The sequence below is a fragment of the Ambystoma mexicanum genome, chromosome 6p (assembly GCF_040938575.1).
Source record: "Ambystoma mexicanum isolate Mex_15411 chromosome 6p, UKY_AmexF1_1, whole genome shotgun sequence".
Classification (NCBI taxonomy): domain Eukaryota; kingdom Metazoa; phylum Chordata; class Amphibia; order Caudata; family Ambystomatidae; genus Ambystoma; species Ambystoma mexicanum.
In genome coordinates, this window is record NC_090935.1 from 1,347,992,304 (window position 1) to 1,348,013,456 (window position 21,153).

Sequence of the window (21,153 nt, forward strand, 5' to 3'; positions counted from 1 at the left end):
AGCTGGTCTTTCCCCATCAAACCTAGTCATGTTAGCCCACGTATCTCCTAACCCTGGCACATCGTCTATTGTTCAAACCTGCTTCCATAAATCTACGGGCAGGAGTACAGGGAATAGCAAGTCAATGTCACTTAAGGTGAACACAGAGGACTGCAAAACGGACTCTATCTCTTTGTAGAATCCTGTCGGGTTTTTTCTAATATCGGGAATTGATTGTCTAATAGTGTTCACTTCCTGTCGTGAAAACGGGACGTGAACAAATTGCGATACATAGTGTGCAGGGATGTCCACAGCGGGTGCACCAGTCCCAGCGTTAGCGGGAATCTCAACCTTAGGGACAAATGTCAGAGGAACCTCTCCCATAGGCAACTGAGATGTAGGTAACTCTGACCTCTTACTAAGCAACAGAGCCACGTCGAGCGCTAAGGCAGCCGAAGAAGTGTCGGGCGAAAAAGCCCTCTTACAAATACCCAATAATTCTATAGGACAACTAACCTTCTTCATTACACATTTATCTTGCAGGTACTGTACCATCACCTGAATCACCTTCCTCTGCATTTCTACTGTATACTGACTATACGTGTCATATACTTCATTTGGCGGTATCGATGAATCCGAGATCCATTGAATTGCGTCTTTGGTACAAATTCGTACTTCCTCAGGTGCCGATGTATGATACGGAAGGAACCGTTTCTGTACATACATACTGCCGTCTTCATCATCCTCACCTCGTAATTTTTCAAAGTCCCTCCTATACTCAAACAATCTCTCATCATGACCATGTACTTTCTCCTCTGTGTCCCTCGAAAGTGCTAAAGTATTTAGATCCCTCACTCCTTGTGGGAGATCCGTATTATGTAATTTACCCCACATTACACATAAATGAGTCCCCAAACCTTCAATAAAAACATTTTTCTCTGGAAAATTGCCCATACTTGATAATGTGGAAAAAACGTTAACTTGATCACCTTTCTCCATACAGTGCTTAGCCCATGCAAATAATTCCCGTTTCTTGTCTGCAGAAACAGTATTACGAGTGACAATCTTTGACCCCGCACCCTGATCAACTTCAGTCGATACAGAACCACTCGGGAGCAGAGGTGTGGGCAAATTCAATGAGGGTGCAACTATCGGCGCAAGAGGAAGGGGTGGCGGGATAGGTGGAGGAACAACAACCAGAGGAATAGGAACGATAGGTTGCACAGAGGGAACAGGAATAACAGCAGGAATGGGCAGAGCACCCGGGAGAGGTTCATACGGAGGTGGCGCAGAGGCACCAGGCCTGCGTTCGTTTAATCATTTTTCAATAAATTCTTCAGAAATATGGAAATCTTTGGAGGGATACATTTTCTGGATACCTAGTGAGAAAGCCCTATCCATATTTCTAACTGACTCCGAATGTTTTTCTTTATCATATAACAACGCCTTTTCGGCATTTGTTTTATGACGGCGTGCATGTTTATCCCTACTTTTAAGCTGCTGCAACGCTTCTTTTTTCCAATTCTGCAAAACATCAAATGCTGCAGGTCTGGCCTTCTTTTTTAGCAAGACCGATTCTAGGTATTCAATACGGGGGATCTCGAAACTACCATTGGTTGGCCACTGAAATTCGGAGGCATGTCTGGTTTGTCTGTGCCAAATATCATTAAATACTATACTTCCAATGCCTACTTACAGTACATAGTACATGCCGGCGACCCCTCCTTTGGTGCCGGGCGGCTAAATTCCAAAGATTGTCGATCGCTGAGGAACAGAGCCCTAAAGCAGCTAGACAATTTCCCAGGCATTTCTCAAAAAATTGGTGTTACCTGGTCAATAATTGTGTCTGCAGATACAATACGCCAAATTCAAATTGTCAGGGTTAAATTAAGAGCCGGGTCACGACTGCACCTGACCAAACCTAAGGAGGACCGTACGGTTTACCAAAGAACTTACTTAACGAATTTTACCTTGTGTTTGGTGGTTTCGACAAATCTGCCCGCCTCAAAAATGGACCCTCATCAAGATGACGTGTCATACCACACAACTATCGTCCAAGGTTCGGATCGTGCAGCGCTGCCTAGGTATCGCGTCTCGTTCGGTCGGGCCCGCAGTATCACACCGTCCGATCCTGGTTAGATAGTCTGCGTCAACCTTCAATGATCCGGCATCAATCTTGAGGGTCCCTATTCGGGCGCCAACTGTGGAAACAGAAAAATAATATGAGGCCGGGAAGCCCAAAAGAAACACACCAACACAGGTTACAAAGAACATACAAGTGCTTTATTTAAAAGCTACAACAGTTACCAAAGTCAATTGACAAACGGATAGCTATTCGGCTCTCAGAGTAACGTAACGAACTTCAACGAAGGTTTGATGCATTAGTGAGAGAGACTGTACATTGGAATACTTGGGCCTTTTATACTATTTTTCCAGCCCTTGGCCAACCCTCTCGCGGGTTAACCATTCTACGAGCTGGGCCCATGGGTTCCTTGCCAGGGCAATCCTATAATATATGCATTTTGATTAGTTTCGCTGATATAGTTGTACATTTACACATAGGTCAACAGTAGGACAAGGTCTCAGTTCGCGACCCCGACAAGTGGCCTGCAGGCATATTAATTATTCATGTGTACGGAGGTCACTACGGCCAGAATCTTACTCAGAATGACATTCGGCCTCCATTTTGCTGTTCAGGGTGACTTCCATACTACAAGAGAACCTAAAATAGCGGTTTAATCCAAGATGGCGACTTACATTACTTTTCTCTAAGGTCAAGACCTTGCATTGGAGTTTGTTCACATATGATGTTTAGACAACTTGGCGTAGGCCAATACACATACAATTGTTGCAATAGGAGGCATAATATTGTTTCAATTCCGACAATGCAATGTTGCATGCACCGGCTACCGACCCATGACATTATGGAGGCCAAAGGTTGACCTTGTGTGGTACATAAAATACAGCTTCATGTTCAAATGTCAAAACGCATTAGGTAAATTGTACATCACCAGAGAAGTGTCTATCATGCTGAGCTGACAGTATAACGTTGCTCTAGGCATCCCACTGGATCTGCAGCAATGATCCTCATTTGGCAGTGAGAAACAGGGTCGGCAGGCACATTCAATAAGAGCAATGGCACCATGAAAGGGAATGTGTACAAGAACTGGTTCTGTGATTGGGCTATCCCTATTCAGCACATGCGTGTACCACTCATAGCTAGGCAGGATCTTGGAAAGCTGCCAGGCCTTCTCTTGGCTCACAGCATTATAGAGCCTGTCAACGTTTCTGAGTGGTTAAGCACAGAGGTTCTCTTGAAGACACCAGACGATGAATGTATATGATTGGTTGTCACAAAATGAACCTTACTGTTGTGGCAATCCACTACCTCCTGTTCAGCATTTCAGATATTGTAGCTGGATAATACATTCTCCTTCATCAAATTGTACTTATGCAATATGTACCACCAGCTCAAACTGAACCCATCTTCAGACACATTGTAGCCTTTGCAAATTCTGAAGGCATCTTTCACTACATGCAAATGCTCTTTGGCCTGTCTTTCGCCACATCAGTGTTCCAACTGCTAATGGCACACCTGTACAGTGGATAAGCCAAAATATTTTTTTTCCTGGGATGACATACTGCTGTATGGTGAAACCTAGCAGACACACAACAACATGCTCCTTAGCATCCTATTCATCTTGCATGACAGTGATCTCAGGCCAGTTTTTGCAATGGCAAGTAGCCTAACTTGGTTAATCCATCTCAGACAAAGGCACCCATCAGAAACAGAGTCTGGTTGAAGCTATCAAGGTTGCAGCAAGCCCTGTCAGCAAAGAACAGATATGGATCGATCTTCATGGGCTTGGTGAATTATTACGCCAAATCCATCCAAGATCTCTCTTGGAAGTCAGAGTAACTACAGGCCCTCTTAAAGAAAGGAGCAACCTTTCAATGAGGTGCAAACGTGGGAGCTGCACTCAACACTGTCAAACATGACATGATGTTGTTCCGTCAGTCCAAGGTTTTGGCCCAGCTAAAGTCACCAGCATCACACTGCACATGTTCTGGGTGCAGTCCTATAGTCGTACTTGAAAGCACAATCTGTTATAGCCCCTTTGTCCCAGAAACCTCAGAGACCCATAAACAAATTATTTGGTCATAATAGAGAAGGAACTGTTGGCCTGCATCTGGACCTTCATCTGTGGAAACACCTTCTCTCTGTGCACAGACCACTCACATTTCCTGGACATTGTGATACCTTGCAGCACCCCCTCTGCATCCTTTCCCCATCCCGATCTGGGAGATGTGGTTCTAGATTCGAAGTCTCAGAATATAGTGGCATACATTTGTCCCTCCTCAAAAACATACCCCCAAATCATATAGGCACTCTGGAGAAGATTAGCTCAACCCTATTAGGATCATATATAGCCCCTGTTTCCTGGCCCTGGTCCCTGCAAGTGTGTACTCTACCATTCCCCCGGAACAGGAACAGTCCCCATGGATACCACCACCCCCAGCCCGCTGGGTAGTGTGAGAAACCTAAAGATGTATCACCTGCTAGTACCCAGAAATCTGTCATCCAGGTGGCCAGGACACGACTATCGCTATTGGATCCAGTTCCTGAGGGTGGACCAGTGCGGGTTGATAACCTGGAGGATGGGTCCTTGGGGAGTGGAAGTGGGGCACTGACGGGTGAGATGTGGTACCCCCTTTGGTATAACACCTTTTCCCCATCCTACCCCACATTCTACTTCCCCTTTTCCAACACAAACACTTTCCAACATTGTGACAGACAACTGACTAACACCAGCACCGTTTACCTGACATGTCCCAACACAAACGTCAGGCACAGTCAGGCAATTGACAATAACTACGCACTCCTGATGGCCCTTTCCCTTCCCCACAGGGATAAAAGTCGGAGCATGAAAGCACACTTCGAGCAAGGCCAAACGCACAAGGAAGCAGATATTTCAGGCAGGCAGTTCAAACAGAGGAGAGACCTGAAGGAAAGACAATGGGGGTCATTATGAGTTGGGCGGTAAGGGATACCGGGCACCGGTAAGGAGACTGGTGCCGGTAATGCCTTACCGCCCAATTCCGAGGTCCCTTAGTGCGAACCGTAAAGGATGTATGGTCTGACCACATGTCCCTTACGGGTCCTGCTAAGGGACCAGGGCGCTAATTACGGGGCTACCTACAATCTCGGAATGAGGACCAATGAGGGAATTGCCCTTGCCCTTTTCAACTCAGACCCGCAAAGCCTCCGAAAGGGAAATCACAAGACCGGGGAGTTCAGCTCCCCTGAGATTGAACGCTTTCACATTTGATAAATAAATAACCTTTTCTGTCACAGGTTTCTCCTGAGAATGAACGATTTCACATTTGATAAATAAATAAACTTTCCTGTCACAGGTATCCCCTGAGAATGAGCGCTTTCGCATTTGATATATAACTAATCTTTTCTGTCACAGGTTTCTCCTGAGATTGAACGCTTTCACATTTGATAAATAAATAACCTTTTCTGTCACAGGTTTCTCCTGAGAATGTACACTTTCACATTTGATAAATAAATAGCCTTTCCTGTCACAGGTATCCCCTGAGAATGAACGCTTTCACCCAGTGACGCCACCGGGCCCGTATCCTCCTCCACCCTGGCGGAAAAGTTATTACCTCACGGAGCAGGCCAAAGTGCCAATCTCCGATGGGATATATATTTGCCCCCAGAGCCGTGGCAACAGAAAAAGGCAGAATGATACTGCACACGACCCAACAGGTCGAGGCAGGCTTCGGGAGAATGGCAGGACACTAGCCCCTCACCAGTGGACCAACCCCTACAGGGCACCAATGGGCCTTCAAGCGCGTTGTCCACCTGGGTTATTAAACCCCACCTCTGCACCAGATTAAATTACCTCAGCGCCCAACCTACTGCGCTATTGGCGGGAACCCGACTCACAAGTCGCCTACCCGGCGCAGTGAATATTACATCAAGTACTTCTCATCCCAAAACTACCTGCGTGTTGACCTGGATTGGCGCACGCAGGGCGCGATATCCCCTTTACATTTCTCCGCTCTCCTACCTGACCAAAGCAGGCTGCACCACTCCTGACGCCGCTCTCCCGGGCGCCTACAAGCTGTGGGGGCCAGAGGCAGTGCCCGCCAAGTGCTGACTAGCTCTCACTTGGGCTCACTCTCTCAACCCCGGATGGGGGAGAGAGAGCGGTCATCCACCCGATAGGTGGACGGCCTATGGATCAGGTGGGTGTCCCCGACTCAACAGAGGGCCTTGGTGCCCTCCGGGGCCGTCTGGGGCTTCCCCCTCCTCTCATCTCTGCTGGTGCTCTCCCAGGCGAACACCCCCTTTGGGGTGTTATGCCCTATCAGAAGTTACGATTCGCGCTCGCCAGCAGGGGAGCTCGAGCAACTCCTGAGGTGAAATCACCTCATGGCGGCCCCGCTCCCCCTCCTGGTGGAGCCTACCATCTCTGGGTTCCACAATTTGTGCGCCCAAAACGCATCGTTATTGGGAATGGACAACAAGGAAGGACTGTAAACAAACCGGCCCGTCAACAGAACGGGACACTCAGCCCATTGTACACTGACACCCCACAGGAAATGAGGGTTTACAATATCCTATGGTGTCATGGTGGGATGTGATACAACTGATAAAAATTGAAACCCATGCTAATAAATGTGGTACCACCAGAAGGGGAAAATAAAATAGTTGATCGCCTAGACTCACATATCTACACTAAAAGAGGTGCTGTCCTCTCAACTGCTTGCCCCACCTGGTCCAAAGGATCTGTTCTTTAAAACTTGGTGTTGCTAGACACCCTTCCTCTCTCCCATTACAACATACAACCGTGGGACCGAATAATCCTAAAAGTTCAGCCGGTCTTTTCTTTTATCAGACCTTGTGCTCTGAAACACCCTCCCTCCAAGCCTTTTTTTCCATGTTTATCCATGGTATCCAGTCATCATCTGTCGCAGGACCATGAGAGTTACAGATTAATTAACCACAGTCCACTCCTTCGACAGACTCAGAATCAGAACACTCAGATGATTTTGAAACCTTATCTAAGGGAGTAGAGAGTTGTTTCTTTTCTGATTCTGACACCTCAGAAGTAACCCTAACACTCCCGAAAGAGATGTCCGACCTAGCCAATGTCATCGTCCAATTGGCGAACCATCAGATACCGGCCGAAAATAGACTCCAAGAATATGTAACTAGATTAATTGAATTGCAAGAGAGACCCTTACTACCACAGGGCATACCTCAACCATATCTTGAAGACAAACATCTAGAAAATATTTTTATAAACGCCTGGCCGAACAACTGGGATGGGAAGATAACCTCAAAAGATGCTATTTGGGTCCCTTGTTATAAGGGGAACTACAAACGTCCTATCAACTACTTAACCTTTCACAGGGAGCCACCTTTCTATCCATCAAGGAAGGGTTGTAAAAAAGAGTGCGGCAGACCTGCAATTTTGTTGGCATATATTACGAGCCATTAGGTTAAACCTGTGAGAAACTCCTTTAGAACTGGGTGAACGTGTCAAAAAACAGTTTCCCTATGGACTAATAACAAATCCTTAGAAAAACTGACGGAGATGATTACCCTAGAACAATTTACTCATTCCTTGCCCCCTTTTCTGCAAAAATCTGTTCTTCAGTTACATCAACCTACCCTTGCCATAGCCATTGAGACTGCGCAAAACCACTCGGACGCAGCTAAACACTTCCACCTGGCCCATCAATGGGAAGAACGGAAGCTTGTCCATCGACCTTAACCCCAGGGAATATAAGAGCCAAGAGGCTATAGGAGAGGCCAGTGTGAAGTGTCAAAGTGGTTTTACTAGGGTCGAGCAAAACCCCTCGTACACTCGAAAGTCTTTGACACATTGGAGAAAACTGATCGAACTGTGAATGTGTGAAGCCTGACTGGGGGCTTAAAAGAAAGCCTAAAAGGGGCTGGAGAACCAAGGGAAGGGAATCCATCATAGTGTTAAAACACCTATAAATAGTTGTTAACTGGCAAATGTGAACCCAACAGAGGGATGCCTGCGAATTGAGTGTAAATATTGATATACCCGTGAGCATTGTGGCAACAAGTGTGAACACAGCTGAGGGATGTCCACAATGAATAGTTGTTTAAAAAGACATTGGCCCTCATTACGACCCTGGCGGAAAGTGACTGACCGGAGCGCCACAGCGTAAATAGCGTTTCCGCCATTGCACGAAGGAGCAAAGTGCGGACCATTCCGACCCATCGGGCACGAGCACCACGCCACGGCGGAAGTGCAAAGTCCGCGATGGCGGAAATGACCCCAAAACGGCCCACACCGCCGCCGTACGGCGCCCTAGGTGCAATACCGCCACCCCTCTTAGCGGTCACCGCAGTGTGCGCCTACCGGAAAGTACGGTGACCGGAAATATACGGAAACGGAAGTAAAAACATGGGCCCGGAACGGGAAACATCCCGGCGTACACCTATAAAACCACTAAAACCACACAACCACTAAAATCACTACCCTGAAACACACCCCAACCCGTCACCCACCCTAGCGAAACCAAGACAAATGGGAAAAGTAGCGAAGAAAGCGTGCGACCGCAAGCGGCAGGTCCACTTCTCCCGCGAGGAACTCACCGTGCTAACCGAGACCCTCCAGGAGAATGCTGCCGTCGTCTTCTCCACGCAAATGACCAGAACGGCACTTGCAAACAAGAAGACCATATGGGCTCTGGTGGCACAGCGGGTAAGTGCGGTGGGGACCGCACCCCGCACCCCACAGCAATGCCGCAAGCGATGGGACGACCTGCGGATACGCGTCCGCAGCATACTCTCTGCCAACCGCAACATTGCCACAGCCACCGGGGGAGGTCCTGAATCACCCATCAAGTTGACCCCCTGGGAAGAAATCTGTGCCTCCACCATCGGAATGGAGAGCATAGAGGGAGTCGGAGGGATGGAGAAAGGAGTGCAGACATCCGAAGATTCAGGTAGGTGTACCAGATAAAACAATGCCAAATCCACACAGTCCATCCATGTGAAGTACCATGCGTCCACATAGTGCAACAGAAACACATGTCCAGGAGAACGGCCACACACATCGGCCTGATAGCGCACGTAAAAACCCACAATAAATACATAAATAATTAAAAACCCCTAATACACGCACTACACGTGCAGCAGGCACACCCTAACTGCAGGCTGCCAAACAACTGCACCCTCACTCCACACACAAATCAAAGCACCTCCAAGGACCCGACCCAAATCACCCTCAGGTACCACCCCAGAGCATGTGATACAATGCCATTCCAATTCCCACAGACCCATCATTAACCCTCGCCCTCCTTTACTCCACCACAGGGTCCGATCCAAACGACGAGCTACAGGACACCCCTACCAGCACACCTGCAAAGAGGGCCAAGACCAACGGCCAGACACCCTCCACCTCAGCTGCACGCATCAAGACACGGCAGCAGCACAAATCAGGTGGCAGCACAGAGGAGGGAACATCAACAGGCACCCCAGCAGCCAGCATGCCCACAACACCACCACCACAGGTCCCCCCAATGGATGCCACAGAAGGCACTGCCTCTGGTGGCAGCAGCAGCATAGGTGACACCCCATTGATGGCAGCATGCTCCGACACAGAAAACGGGGATGTCGAAGTCAGATCCATCCATGACCTGTCCCAATCCCCCTGTCTGTCCCATCCCGTACAACATGAGGATACCACGCAGGGGCACCCACAAGACAACGACTGGCCATCCCCCACAAGCCCTGTGGCAAGGCAACATGAGGACAACAGCCCCTCTGTGACACCCCCGCAAATGGGCATGGCCCAGCAGAGGCAACAGTCCCTCGACAAGTTAATCGTGCAACAGCAGCAAATGGCCACGCTCCTCAAGGACCATGCCGATGAATGTGGGGGCACTAAGGCAGACATAGAAACATCAACTGAGACACTTAGGGCAGAAATGGAGAGAGGCACAGAGACGCTAAGGGCACAAATGGAGAGTAGCACCGAGAGCCTGAGAGTCCAAATGGAGAGAAGCACCGAGAGCCTGAGGGGGGAACTGCATGCGACGTCCAAAGACGTATGTGCCGAACTTGCCGCAGTGCGCCGTGTGCTCACTGAGCTCTCGCAAACCCTTAGGGACATGCATGGACGTGAGCAGGCAGACACATCATCCGTTGCAAGTTCCGTCCAGGGCAGCCCCCAACGTAGATCTGGAAGGAACCTGCGCTCCACAGGCAGGGGTGCCCCTGATACCCGCAGAGGGGGCTTGCAATAGCGACAGCCCACTGACAATGAGCATCTTTGGACACTGGGGTTCGGGGGGGAGGTAGGAGGGTGGAGGGGGTGTGTTGGGCTCACTTGGGTGGCGGGTCGATAGGGTGTTCAACATGACATCACATATGCCATAAAAAGTGCACGATCAACCAATGAGATGTGTGGACATTGATTTTTGTGTACTAGGCCATCATAGGCGTACAGTCCATATTGTGCATGTCCCAGACACGCACAGTGCCACGAGTCCCGTGTCCATGTATCAGCCACCAGGCGTGAGTGCTAGAAGCATACATCAATGAGATGCTGACGAATGTCACGGGCCTCCGGTGCCTCGCAGACTCCATGAGGTGCTGCCACATCCCCACCCTCATCATGACCATCATCAGGTGCTTGCAGTTCTGCGTCAGGGGGCATGGGCACATTTCTACGTACGCACATGTTGTGGAGCATGACACATGCCATCACCATCTTTGCAACCTTCTCATGGCGGTACAGGAGTGCCCCGCCAGACCTGCTGAGGCAGCGGAAACGAGTCTTCAGTAGGCCGAATGCCTGTTCAATGACTACACGGGTACGTGAGTGGGCATGGTTGTAGTCCTCCTCATGCTGGTCCCGTGGGTTCCGGACTGGTGTGAGGAGCCATCTCTTCAGTGGATATCCAGCATCACCTGTATGTGGACGAGAAACGTATGATGTGGAATGCCATTGCTACGTACGCACACCCCCCCCCTTCCTGCCAGGTCATTGCCAAATCACATTCCCCACATAATCATGCATGTAATGAGACTCACCGAGTAGCCAGGATCTGTTCCCTGCGTGTCGCTCCATGTAGCGTGGTATTGTAGAGTTCCTCAAGACCATAGAATCATGGGTTGATCCAGGGAATCGGGCACAACAATGTGTAATGATCCTGTTGGAGTCACACACCATTTGTACATTCAGGGAATGAAATTGTTTTCTGTTGCGGTACTGGGCCTCCATGGCATGTGGGACGACCAATTCCACATGGGTGCAGTCGATGGCACCAATGCAACCCGGTATGCCGGCAAGTGCATGGAATCCCACTTTTGTGTTGGTAATTTCCTGCTCCGAGCGTGGTAGAGAGATGTAGTCGTCTGCGTGCTGCAGGAGGGCATCGAGCACTTGCAATAGTGTCCGTGAGAACAGTGGCTGAGAAATGCCATGCAACTGTCCGACTGTGTGCTGGTAGGTGCCTGTGGCCAGGAAGTGGAGTACAGACACCACCTTCAGTAGGGGTGGGATGGCGGTTGGGCTATCTATCATGCTGACAAGGTCAGCCTGTGTCATGTCCACAATGGCGGCTATGGTGTCCCGGTCCAGACGGTAGAGGGTGTGGATCTGCTCATCAGTGAGGTTGAACGGATGTGCTCGGAGGCGTGGGATTGCGGGCTGCCTGCGTGGTGGTAGTGGCTGTGCTGGCGGCCCTTGCTGGCCCTGCCTTGCCCTCCTCCTCCTCCTGCGTCTCCTTCGTGCGGCCGGTTGCAGTTGGTGTTCGTCTTCTTCTTGGAGTTGGAGTACTTGCAGTGCTATCAGGTCCCCCAGGGCCAACATCGCGAGTCCTGCCGGTAGCATTTCGGTGTGGTTGTGGGAGGAGACAGGCTGTGCAATTTATGTGTTTTCAGGCTGTATGGCCTCCACCTGTGGTGATTAATTCCACCTGTGCAAACTGCTCTCCCCTTTGGCCGAGCACGTCCCGCGCACAACGCTGCAAATCGGGGAATGGCATCTTGCTATTGCAATCATGTATTTGTACCCGATGGCCGTGTAACATTGGTTGACATGTTCATTCTGCTGTGGTCCCATTGTTGCACATACTATCTGTGCAGTCGCGAACAGACTTGTGAAGGGTCAGTGGAACGTAGTACTCGAGTAACGGTGGGCCCTCATGCATCACTGTACCGAGTTGCAATGACGGGCGGGGCGTCCCATTTGTGGGTGAAGGCAGTTGCCATTTTCACACACAGCCGCACTAGATGGATTAATTAGTGATTTCAAACGGCCACAGATGCCTCTTCGACGTGATGTTGCAAATGTGGAATGCGAAGGGCGGCGCTTTCGGTTTCCAGCTAGCGGCGAGGAGATGCCCACAGGTCTGACTGCAAATATAACGTTCTGTTGTTCAATGTCCTTGAGACAGGGCCCATGGCGAGGAAGCAATGATTGATATGAATAGTTTGGGATGCGCAATTGCTACGTGGGCGATGAGGCCGGCCGTTCCCAAATACATGTTACTTCACAACACTGGAATTACGGGCTGGGGCACTGTGGATTTTGCAGGCTGCATAACGCACAGACTCAATGGATGTTTCTGATGTTATGTGAGTAATTATTCAGGCGTTTTGATTCCGGGATGAGGGAATGATGAATGGATGCATGGGCAGGTGATTTGATACAGAGTTTGCCATGTACAGGGCTTCTTGGGATCTATCCGCCTCCCCTACGCTATGTGATGCAGGGCTGCCATGGTGGGACCATCGTCTATCTGGCCTTGTTGAGCCCTCCCTGTCGCGACACGCCCTCAGACACTTGTGTCCATGCACATTAACATTCCCATCTGATGGATTCTGTTTTGACAGACGCATGCACAGGTACACTCGTTTGTGATGGTGTTTGCACCTCGATATAGATGGTTAGGAGTCGCAAGTGGTTTTGGGGTGGTGATGATCCTTTGGAGTGGGCTAGCATGCATATGGCTGTGGATTTCGTGTGATCATTGAAGTGAGTTGTTGGAATGTAGTTCTGATGGCCATTCTGTTCTTTTTCTTTTCTTTTGGTTGACAGGTATCTCCTCCCCTTTTGCCACTGCCATCTGTATGCCACTCCTGCAGATGGGTTTTACTCCCGACACCTGCTGCTTCGTGTTAATCAGTGGAGCAGCATTACGATCTTATGGGACGATTGCCAATGGCCCACATGCCCTTACGCAGTACTGGTGGCTCGGAGCAACATTTCGGCCTTTCAGCTGGACTAGTGCCTCCCCATTGGGACGGCCCTGCGGTTCTGTGCGCTTCCATGTTGCCTTTTCGTACGTGAATGTGGCTCTGTGTACCATGAGGGAACAGGACGACACACAAGTAGTGGCTGGTCATTTCTTGCGGATGCAGCCCACAATGGTGATTGGTGTTTAGGAGTTCATGGCCTGATGGCTGTATGGGCTTGGTGACTTTGATGTGCATTAAATTTCTATTCTGATTTGGCCCGTGTAGCGTTTTTCTTTGCAAGTGATGTGGCATATGCCTATTTGGGGGGCGATGTATTGTGAGGAGATCTGCATTGGGTTCCAGCTTCGGAGTTTAGTTGCGTGGTACTGTACTGGGCGCGTTTGCCTACTAAGCCCGTGAGGTCAGGGATGGGGGCTGCCAATATGACAGTTTGAATGTTGTCATGCTCAGGGGCGGGGGATTGGGTTTTGTGTAACAGATGCCGGTCAGCCAGGTGGACTGGTGGAATGATGTGATTCTCGGAATATGGCTGGTCACAGGTGCCTGTGTTTGCGTGCGTTTCTTGGTGGGGGACTGTGGTCATGTCCATTGGGATGGCTTCTGTATTCGTGCCATCTGTGCCCTGCACCTCCCATTGGCCCCTCTTGTGTTTCTTTTGTTCGTTGCCATGCATGGGTGACTTGTACATTTCAATGGTTGCATTGTGGCTTCATTGCACCTACGGGGAGTTGTACTTTGTGGGCAGGGAGCGGTGTACAGGCACTCAGTGGGGCCGTTTACGGTTGATTCGCGAGGCCGTACTTCTCACCATGGCGGAATGGTACATTACGCCATGCCTGATGGCGTTAGGTACATGTCCGCTAGGGTCGGAATTGGCGTACCGTTGCGCCATGGTGGTGTTTGCGGTTTCGCATGGCGCGCGCGCGCGTGCTTGGTGCAGTTAGCGTTGGCGTTCACTACGGTGTCGCTAATGGCTTCGTACTTTGCGGTGACGGGTCATAGTCGCACCGAGCGCTATTCGATGGCGGTATTGCATTTCCGCCATCGTTTTCCGATTTCCGCAAGGGTCGTAATGAGGGCCATTGAGACTTTTGAATGATACGATTTAGAGTGAAAGACCGAAGTGAACCGGATTGAGGGAGGATAACGTTTCAAGAAGGATCAGAGCCCGGCTGAGGGAGACCCAAGGGGAAAAGAGCAATTGCCCAATGGGAAATATTACAAAATGAACTTTTTGTTTTGTTTACTTTTTATGGTTCAGCAGGCCTTCTAAGGCAAGAGGCTTTGCAGGAAAGAGACTTGGCCCCAGAAGGTCCTGGCATTGTTGAAAGGAACTGTAACCTCGTGCTGGCGAGGCACAGGAGTGTGCTGTGCTCAAATGTCGTTCCTTGTCCCGTGCTAAAAATGTGGGAAGGGAGCCATACCATCCTGACTTATCATTTGATGAAAAATATTTCTTGAGAACATTATCCCCCACTATTGTGTAACTTAGTTGTAAGAATTGGCAGTAGTTTTTTTTTTTGTATAGGCCCTTTTTATGTGAGAAGCCGCCACTAGGACTGCAAGCTACGACCATCAAATTATTAGACCATTTGATGGTCAAAGCTTGCTCCCATCTTAGATTTAGGTTTAGATTAGGTGTTATTCTCACCCATTATACAGTTTAATAAACAACCTTGAACTGTGATCACTGTCTTTACTGTTGCCACCATGTGTTCCTTACAGTAGGGAGGGGCTCTGCACCTGCTAAAATAACATTGCTGAGAATAGGAGATGGGCCACACCCTGAGTTCTTAGATCACTAAGGCACTCAGACACTAAAGTGAATGTTATAGGGATCCCAACAGGGACCCCTCTTTATTTAATATAAACACTAATACCTTTTCCTTGAGTCCCCTGGCATGAGCTCCAACTTAATGGGGACCCGCTACGTCAGCTCACCCTTCCTTGGAGGGGTCTCAGGAACCCTTAGCGTCTGTCTGGCACAAGAGGCTCCTACCTAAACTCAGGTACCACCCAGGTGGATTATTAGACCAGAGGATGGCCTCTGTGGGTGGTTCCATCTTGCCGGGGGGCCACAGGCAGGCCGCAACTTTATCTCACTACCTCACGCCAGAGTACTTCCCCTGTTACCCCTATTTTAAATAATGGCCATGTATACATATAATGTCCTACCCCAATTTTGTATACATATAATGTCCTACCCCAATTTAACTTATAATGCTACTTAAAATACCCCCTAACACTTACCCCAAACTCTACACTACCCCTAACTTAACAATTACCCTACATAATATTACTTAAATAAATATATACATATGACAACACCTACATATATACGTTGACATAAAACATATATACAACATAAAACACTATGTCAAAATGGGGTTACTCCTGCAGTCAGTCACAGTACCTTGAGGTCCCTCCTTGAGGTCCCTCCTTGTGGTCCTGGCTCTGTACTGGAGGTGAAGCTGGCTGTAAGCAATGCTGGCTGATGTTGACTTTGCTGGTTGGTGGCTGCTTGGTTGACTACAGCCTTTCCCTTGATAACCAAATGATGGGACTGGTACCAACTCCGATACTGCATTTTCTTTTGGTTTCTTTGAGGCCCATCTGATGCGATGAGACTGGCCTACAGCTGAACACCTGTGCCAAGCGAGGTTGCAGAGCTGTGGAATGCGTATTATGCCTCAGGCTGCCCAGGCCTGCTCCTGAGCCCCTCCTGAGAAATACACAGCTGACAACACTGCTGGATCAGATCCTGAAGGCCAGAGGCTGCCTCGCAGATATGACAGAGAAAGCATTTTGCAACTGCAGCTATACACCTTCCTCCTTTTCTAGGAAATGTACCTTTTGTTATTATACGTGCTGTTTTATGGGTGGAGAATGGGTTTAGCCACTCCATTTGTATATAAGGATGAGCCAGGCCTAGGGGCGGGGCGGCAGAGCAGTAAGCAGACCTCCCATGCACTGGTCTGTTTGCATTACTGGCCGTTTCTCTTTACTTTTGGTCTCCTGTGTATTATTTGTGTCAGAGTGCCTGAGGAGTCGTGGGGAGCAGGATGAGCCTATGAAAGGGGCCCTGTGCCCTCTCTTTTCTTCAGTGTGGCCCCATCCTCTACGCAGGGCCATGTGTACTCTCTATGTAGCCTGCTCTCTTATTCCAGCCCTAGGCACCCCGTAGTGTGGGTGTGGGACTGCCCATGCTCACTACGCAGCCCTTTCTTGTCTTCACGGTGGGCCCCGCTGGCTGGACAGCCCACCCACGATCACTGCTGCGCCCGCAGCATGGAGTTTATTTTCTTGGTAGGCCCCGTTTGCTGCAGGGCCCATCCAACATCACCACTGCCATGAACACCACTGCAACCCGCAGCCATATTGATGTCAGGCTGTGGCCCCATAGCAATAGGGGGCACTGCTGTGATCACCTCTGTGCACCACGACCTTCTTCTGGCCCACCCCCTCACCAAAGTGTCATTATATGCAGGGAGTCAGCCACAGTCTTCACCCAGGCTGCTCTGCTGGGCGGCCCGGGGCTTTCTTCACCCAGGTCCTTTCATTCAACGGAGCAACCCAGGTTTTCCTCCACTCCTCCATTTCACTGAGGTCACCCCAGGACTTCATGTTCACCACTCCACCCTTCTGAATGGAGCGGGTTTTCCACTCACTTCTAATCACCTCCCGGGCTGTGCCTGGCACACAGCCCCGAAGGGCTTCACTTAAGGGCCTGCCTCGCTGGCCACGAGGCAGGCCTTTGGAGGGCGTGCCCTCCATGCGTGACCCGGGCTGGGTTGCTCTTCATGGGCCCAGGCAGCACCTGTCACACTGTCTGGGCTCTGAATACTGCTGGTCCCATTCAGTCGGGCTCCGTATGGGCTGAAATCCACCACAGCCTTGTGGTGGCCCTTTCTTAACTTCAGGGTCAGCCTTGTTGGCTGGCCCCAGGGGTCACAGAGACAGAGTCAGGGGTCGCAGAGCAGTTGCCAGGGGCCACAGTTCTGATCCCTCATTACCCCCAATTGACATCCCTCGCAGTACCACTTGCACCAATACATCACCTTCTCCAGAAACCACCTCCACACTTCCTCTTCCTTCCTCCTGCTGGTCTTTTGGCCTGCCACCTCTTCCTCCTCCAACCTCACCAGAACAACCCATATTTTCCCTGTTTCCTGCTGCCAGTTTCATGATCTCCCTTCTCCTGCCATAGGATCACCTGCCTTGGTCAATCCTTACCTGTCTTCCCCTCCCAGGAGGAGCTGCAAGTAGCATAAACATTAAAAAGTGGGCTAAGCCCTGCCCACTTCTCCACACAGGCGGGGTTTGAGCTTCATGTTGACTATGCCATAGAGCACCAAGCTTCACCTCAATTATGAGGCCCTACAAGGCCGAAACATGTATGTGGTTGCTTCTGTTTCAGTGCAGAGGGGACGTACCCTAGCAGTTCGGGCTGGACTGCTTCCATTGATGGTATTACCTATACTGATTTAAGTATGGGTGGTCCCCTTCTACAGTGTCACAGGCAGGGAGAACTAGGGGTTGTGAAAAGTTGAAAGCGGCTAAGATTAATTCATAAGCCTTTTCCCATCATGCATTTAGGTTCCAATGAGCAATGCAAAGTCCTATTACAATTACAGCATTTTGGGATTCCCTACAAACTATTCGTCTCAATTAGTGTTACACAAAGTAATTTTATAATCCCAGCGTTCTGCATTTAGGAAGACCCTTATTTTCTGTGTTTTCTTAGTCTGAGGAGAGCGATTGTCCACATAATATTGCTTTTTGCAGCCACATACAAGTCAGTACTGAGGTGAATAAATTAGAAGAGGTGATCATTCCCTGATTACTTGCAAATTATCCATATTCCCACAAGGCTAATCGTCCTCGTCCCAGGCATCACAAGTCACCCTCCGGTAATGTCTCCAACCACTCAGATTATTGCTGCCTAAAGCAAGACGATCAGCGAATCTCATAGGGTATTGTGGGGTGAGATATGGCTAGGAGTTAACTTTGAAAGGCTCTTCAGAGTACCTGTATCTCGAGGGAATGGGGCGACTCACTCACGCAAAGGGGGATTATGCTTTAGATTGACAGGTAGGCGATTATACACCCATTTTGAATATGTAAAGCCGGCACTGAAAGGCATGTTTTTGTGTGTTTTGCCACAGGTCTGGAAATGTTCTGTCGAGGGACCATAAAGGAGAGATTTTAAACGAATTGGGATTCATAGCAAGCTCAGGGCTCAGCCGTGTACTACTGTGCCAGGTAGATTAAATGGAGAAGTTACAAGACATCCATAATTAATTAACAAAGGCTCGCTGAGAAGAGACGGAAAAGAAACCCACGCAGTCATTTATAAGTGCATTGCACGCTGCTAAAGCCAATGTGCAATTGGTGGCTCATGTGTTCTATTGCTTCACCCCTAGATGGATCCGATTGTGATGGTCTCCCGGCATGCAGCATTGCTTCAAACATGAAGGAACAGCAAGAACTGCCACTAAGTCTACGAAAGATATTAAAGAAACCCCCTCAGAGATTTCATTCCGGTAAGCAGAAGAAAATGCCATGGCAGTATAAAAGCGGAGTACCTTATATTGGTAGATGCAGGTGAACAATGTTAACATGCACACAACAGCAACTATGTGTAGTACCCAGAATGGCTGAAATGCACTAACAATTGATAATCTCAGACACATTTTTAATTAGAGCCTGCATTTTAGGAAAGTTGTTATTTGATCATGTTGTTTCATTGATCTTTGAAAATATATACCTGAAAACACCCTAGGGTTTAAAATATATATATATTTTATTAATTTTCTCATATTCACATGTTGCAAATATATATTACATTTACTCCAATTCTTATTGGGTTCAGTTGTTAGATTACAACATTCAACAGTTCTGATGATCTCCTTGTTTCATGTACATGTCCTTTGTGATCTTGAGATTAGTTTGATATAATTCAAATATCATTAACAATAACTACCCCTTCCCTACACCGAACCCCAATGTGTGCTTCATGTACAGTTCTTCTGGGCTTAATTATACCTTCTGTATTTTCAGGGTAGTTTTCATTGTCCATTCACCCATTATATTCATGTCACCTGTATGTTTTTGAGTAAGATCGGTTTAAGAAAGTGGTGTTCTCTGTCTGAAATATTATGGTGTTATCTGTCTGGTATTTCCCGGATCTAACCGCACACACCTTTTCCATTGCAAGCACCCGTCAGATTTCTACCCACCAACAGGCTAAAACTGGTCCTTCTATTGTCTTCCACCCCTGGGCTAAGGTGATTCGGACTGCCATCAACAGATGTGTCATAAGCGTAGTGTTGGCACCATTTGCAGCATAGATTTCCTCCACCTCCGCCCCCAGCAGAATTATAGTTGGCAAATTAGGTAGTTGTGTCCACATGATATCCTTTATGTGACCAAAGACCTCTTCCAGAACATTTTAACTTTGGGGCATGCCCACCACATATGGTATAGGTCCCCTACTTCCCTGCATTGCCTCCAGCATAGTGAGGGGTAGGTTGTATTCATCCCGTGAAGGCGCTGCAGGGTTAGGTACCATCTATAACAGATCCTATATGCAGTTTCCTTGATTGCAGTACATTTAGATATTTTATGTGCTCTCCAGATTTCACTCCATTTCTCCTCCGTAATGGGCGCGCTGAAATCTCTTTCCCATCTAAACATATAGGGGAGCTTATCCCCTGCTTGTGTCCTGTCAAGTAATCTATATAGTCTTGAGATTCCCTTTGATATCAAGCCCTCTCTGAGGGTGAGTTCACGTCTTATTGGTGCTCTAGTTTCTGCCTCTCTTACAGTACTCTTAGAGATCCAATGTCTAATTTGTATATACATGTACTTTCCCCCTCTCCTACACTAAAACTCCTCAAAGGACAGTGGGTCTCCATTGTGGAAAAACTCTCCCAATGTCGGGAGTTTGTGGGGTCCCCATTATTCCTAGAACGCTACTTTCTGCCCAGAGGTAAAGTCAGCATTATGGGCCATTGGGGTACGGGGACCTAGTCTCGGGGGGATTTGTTTCCATCTCATTGTTTGATCACAGCTCCTCAGAAATGGTTTAGTAGCCTCCAATAACTGTCCTCCCGCTTCTCTGCATCCTTTTCTCATGGCGTGTAACATTCCCAGTGGGACGATTGTGGCTCACAGTTCAATTTCGCACCAGCCTTTTTGTGTCTTACTCGCTGCCCACTGCAGCATAGGCGCTATTTGCACCACCATTATATATCTCTTCACGTCTGGGACTCCCAATCCTCCTGCCACTGCTGGGGGGAGTAGCAATATTCTATGTATCCTTGATGTTTCCTTATGCCAAATGAAGGAGATCATTTTGGATTGTAAAGTTTTAATCATACGCGCTAGTATCTCTATCAGGAGCGAATTTATCATATACAGTACATGGTGTAATGTCATCATTTTAACTGCTGCTATTCGCGCCAACCAGGAGAGTTCCTGCTTGTCCCATCTGTGCAGGTCCTCCAGCAAGTTCTTCCACAGGGGGGTTATGTTTACCCCATAGAGACCCTTTTACCCCTTTGTAAGATTTATCCCTAAGTATTCTATACTCTTTTCCTCACAGACCAATGGATATGTCTTACTGAGTTCCCTAATTTCTCCCTGATCTTCGGTTACATTAAGGCCCTTAGACTTAATATAGTTTATGCTGAAGCCTGAGACTGCCGCAAATTCCTGCAGTTTCTCCATCACTCTCGGCAATGAGAATTTTGTGTCCTTCTGCGATAGCAGTATGTCTTTTCCGTATAACGCTATTTTGTGTGTCCCTTTTTCACTTACTACGCCCTGGATTCCCTGATCCTATCTGATTACAGCTGCCAGTGGTTCCATAGCCATGCCAAAAATTAGGGGGGACAGCAGACATC

General features: G+C 48.7%; 1 protein-coding gene across 9 annotated transcripts in view; it reads left to right on the forward strand.

Moving 5' to 3' along the window:
* LOC138510403 (uncharacterized) overlaps positions 1–21,153 on the forward strand; it is a 1,044,636-nt gene that overhangs the window by 513,587 nt on the left and 509,896 nt on the right. For all 9 annotated transcript variants that reach the window (XM_069626035.1, XM_069626036.1, XM_069626029.1 and 6 more), the window contains one exon: positions 18,670–18,789. In XM_069626035.1, coding sequence (XP_069482136.1) covers positions 18,670–18,789 — 120 coding nt within the window. The remainder of the gene's footprint in view (positions 1–18,669; positions 18,790–21,153) is intronic.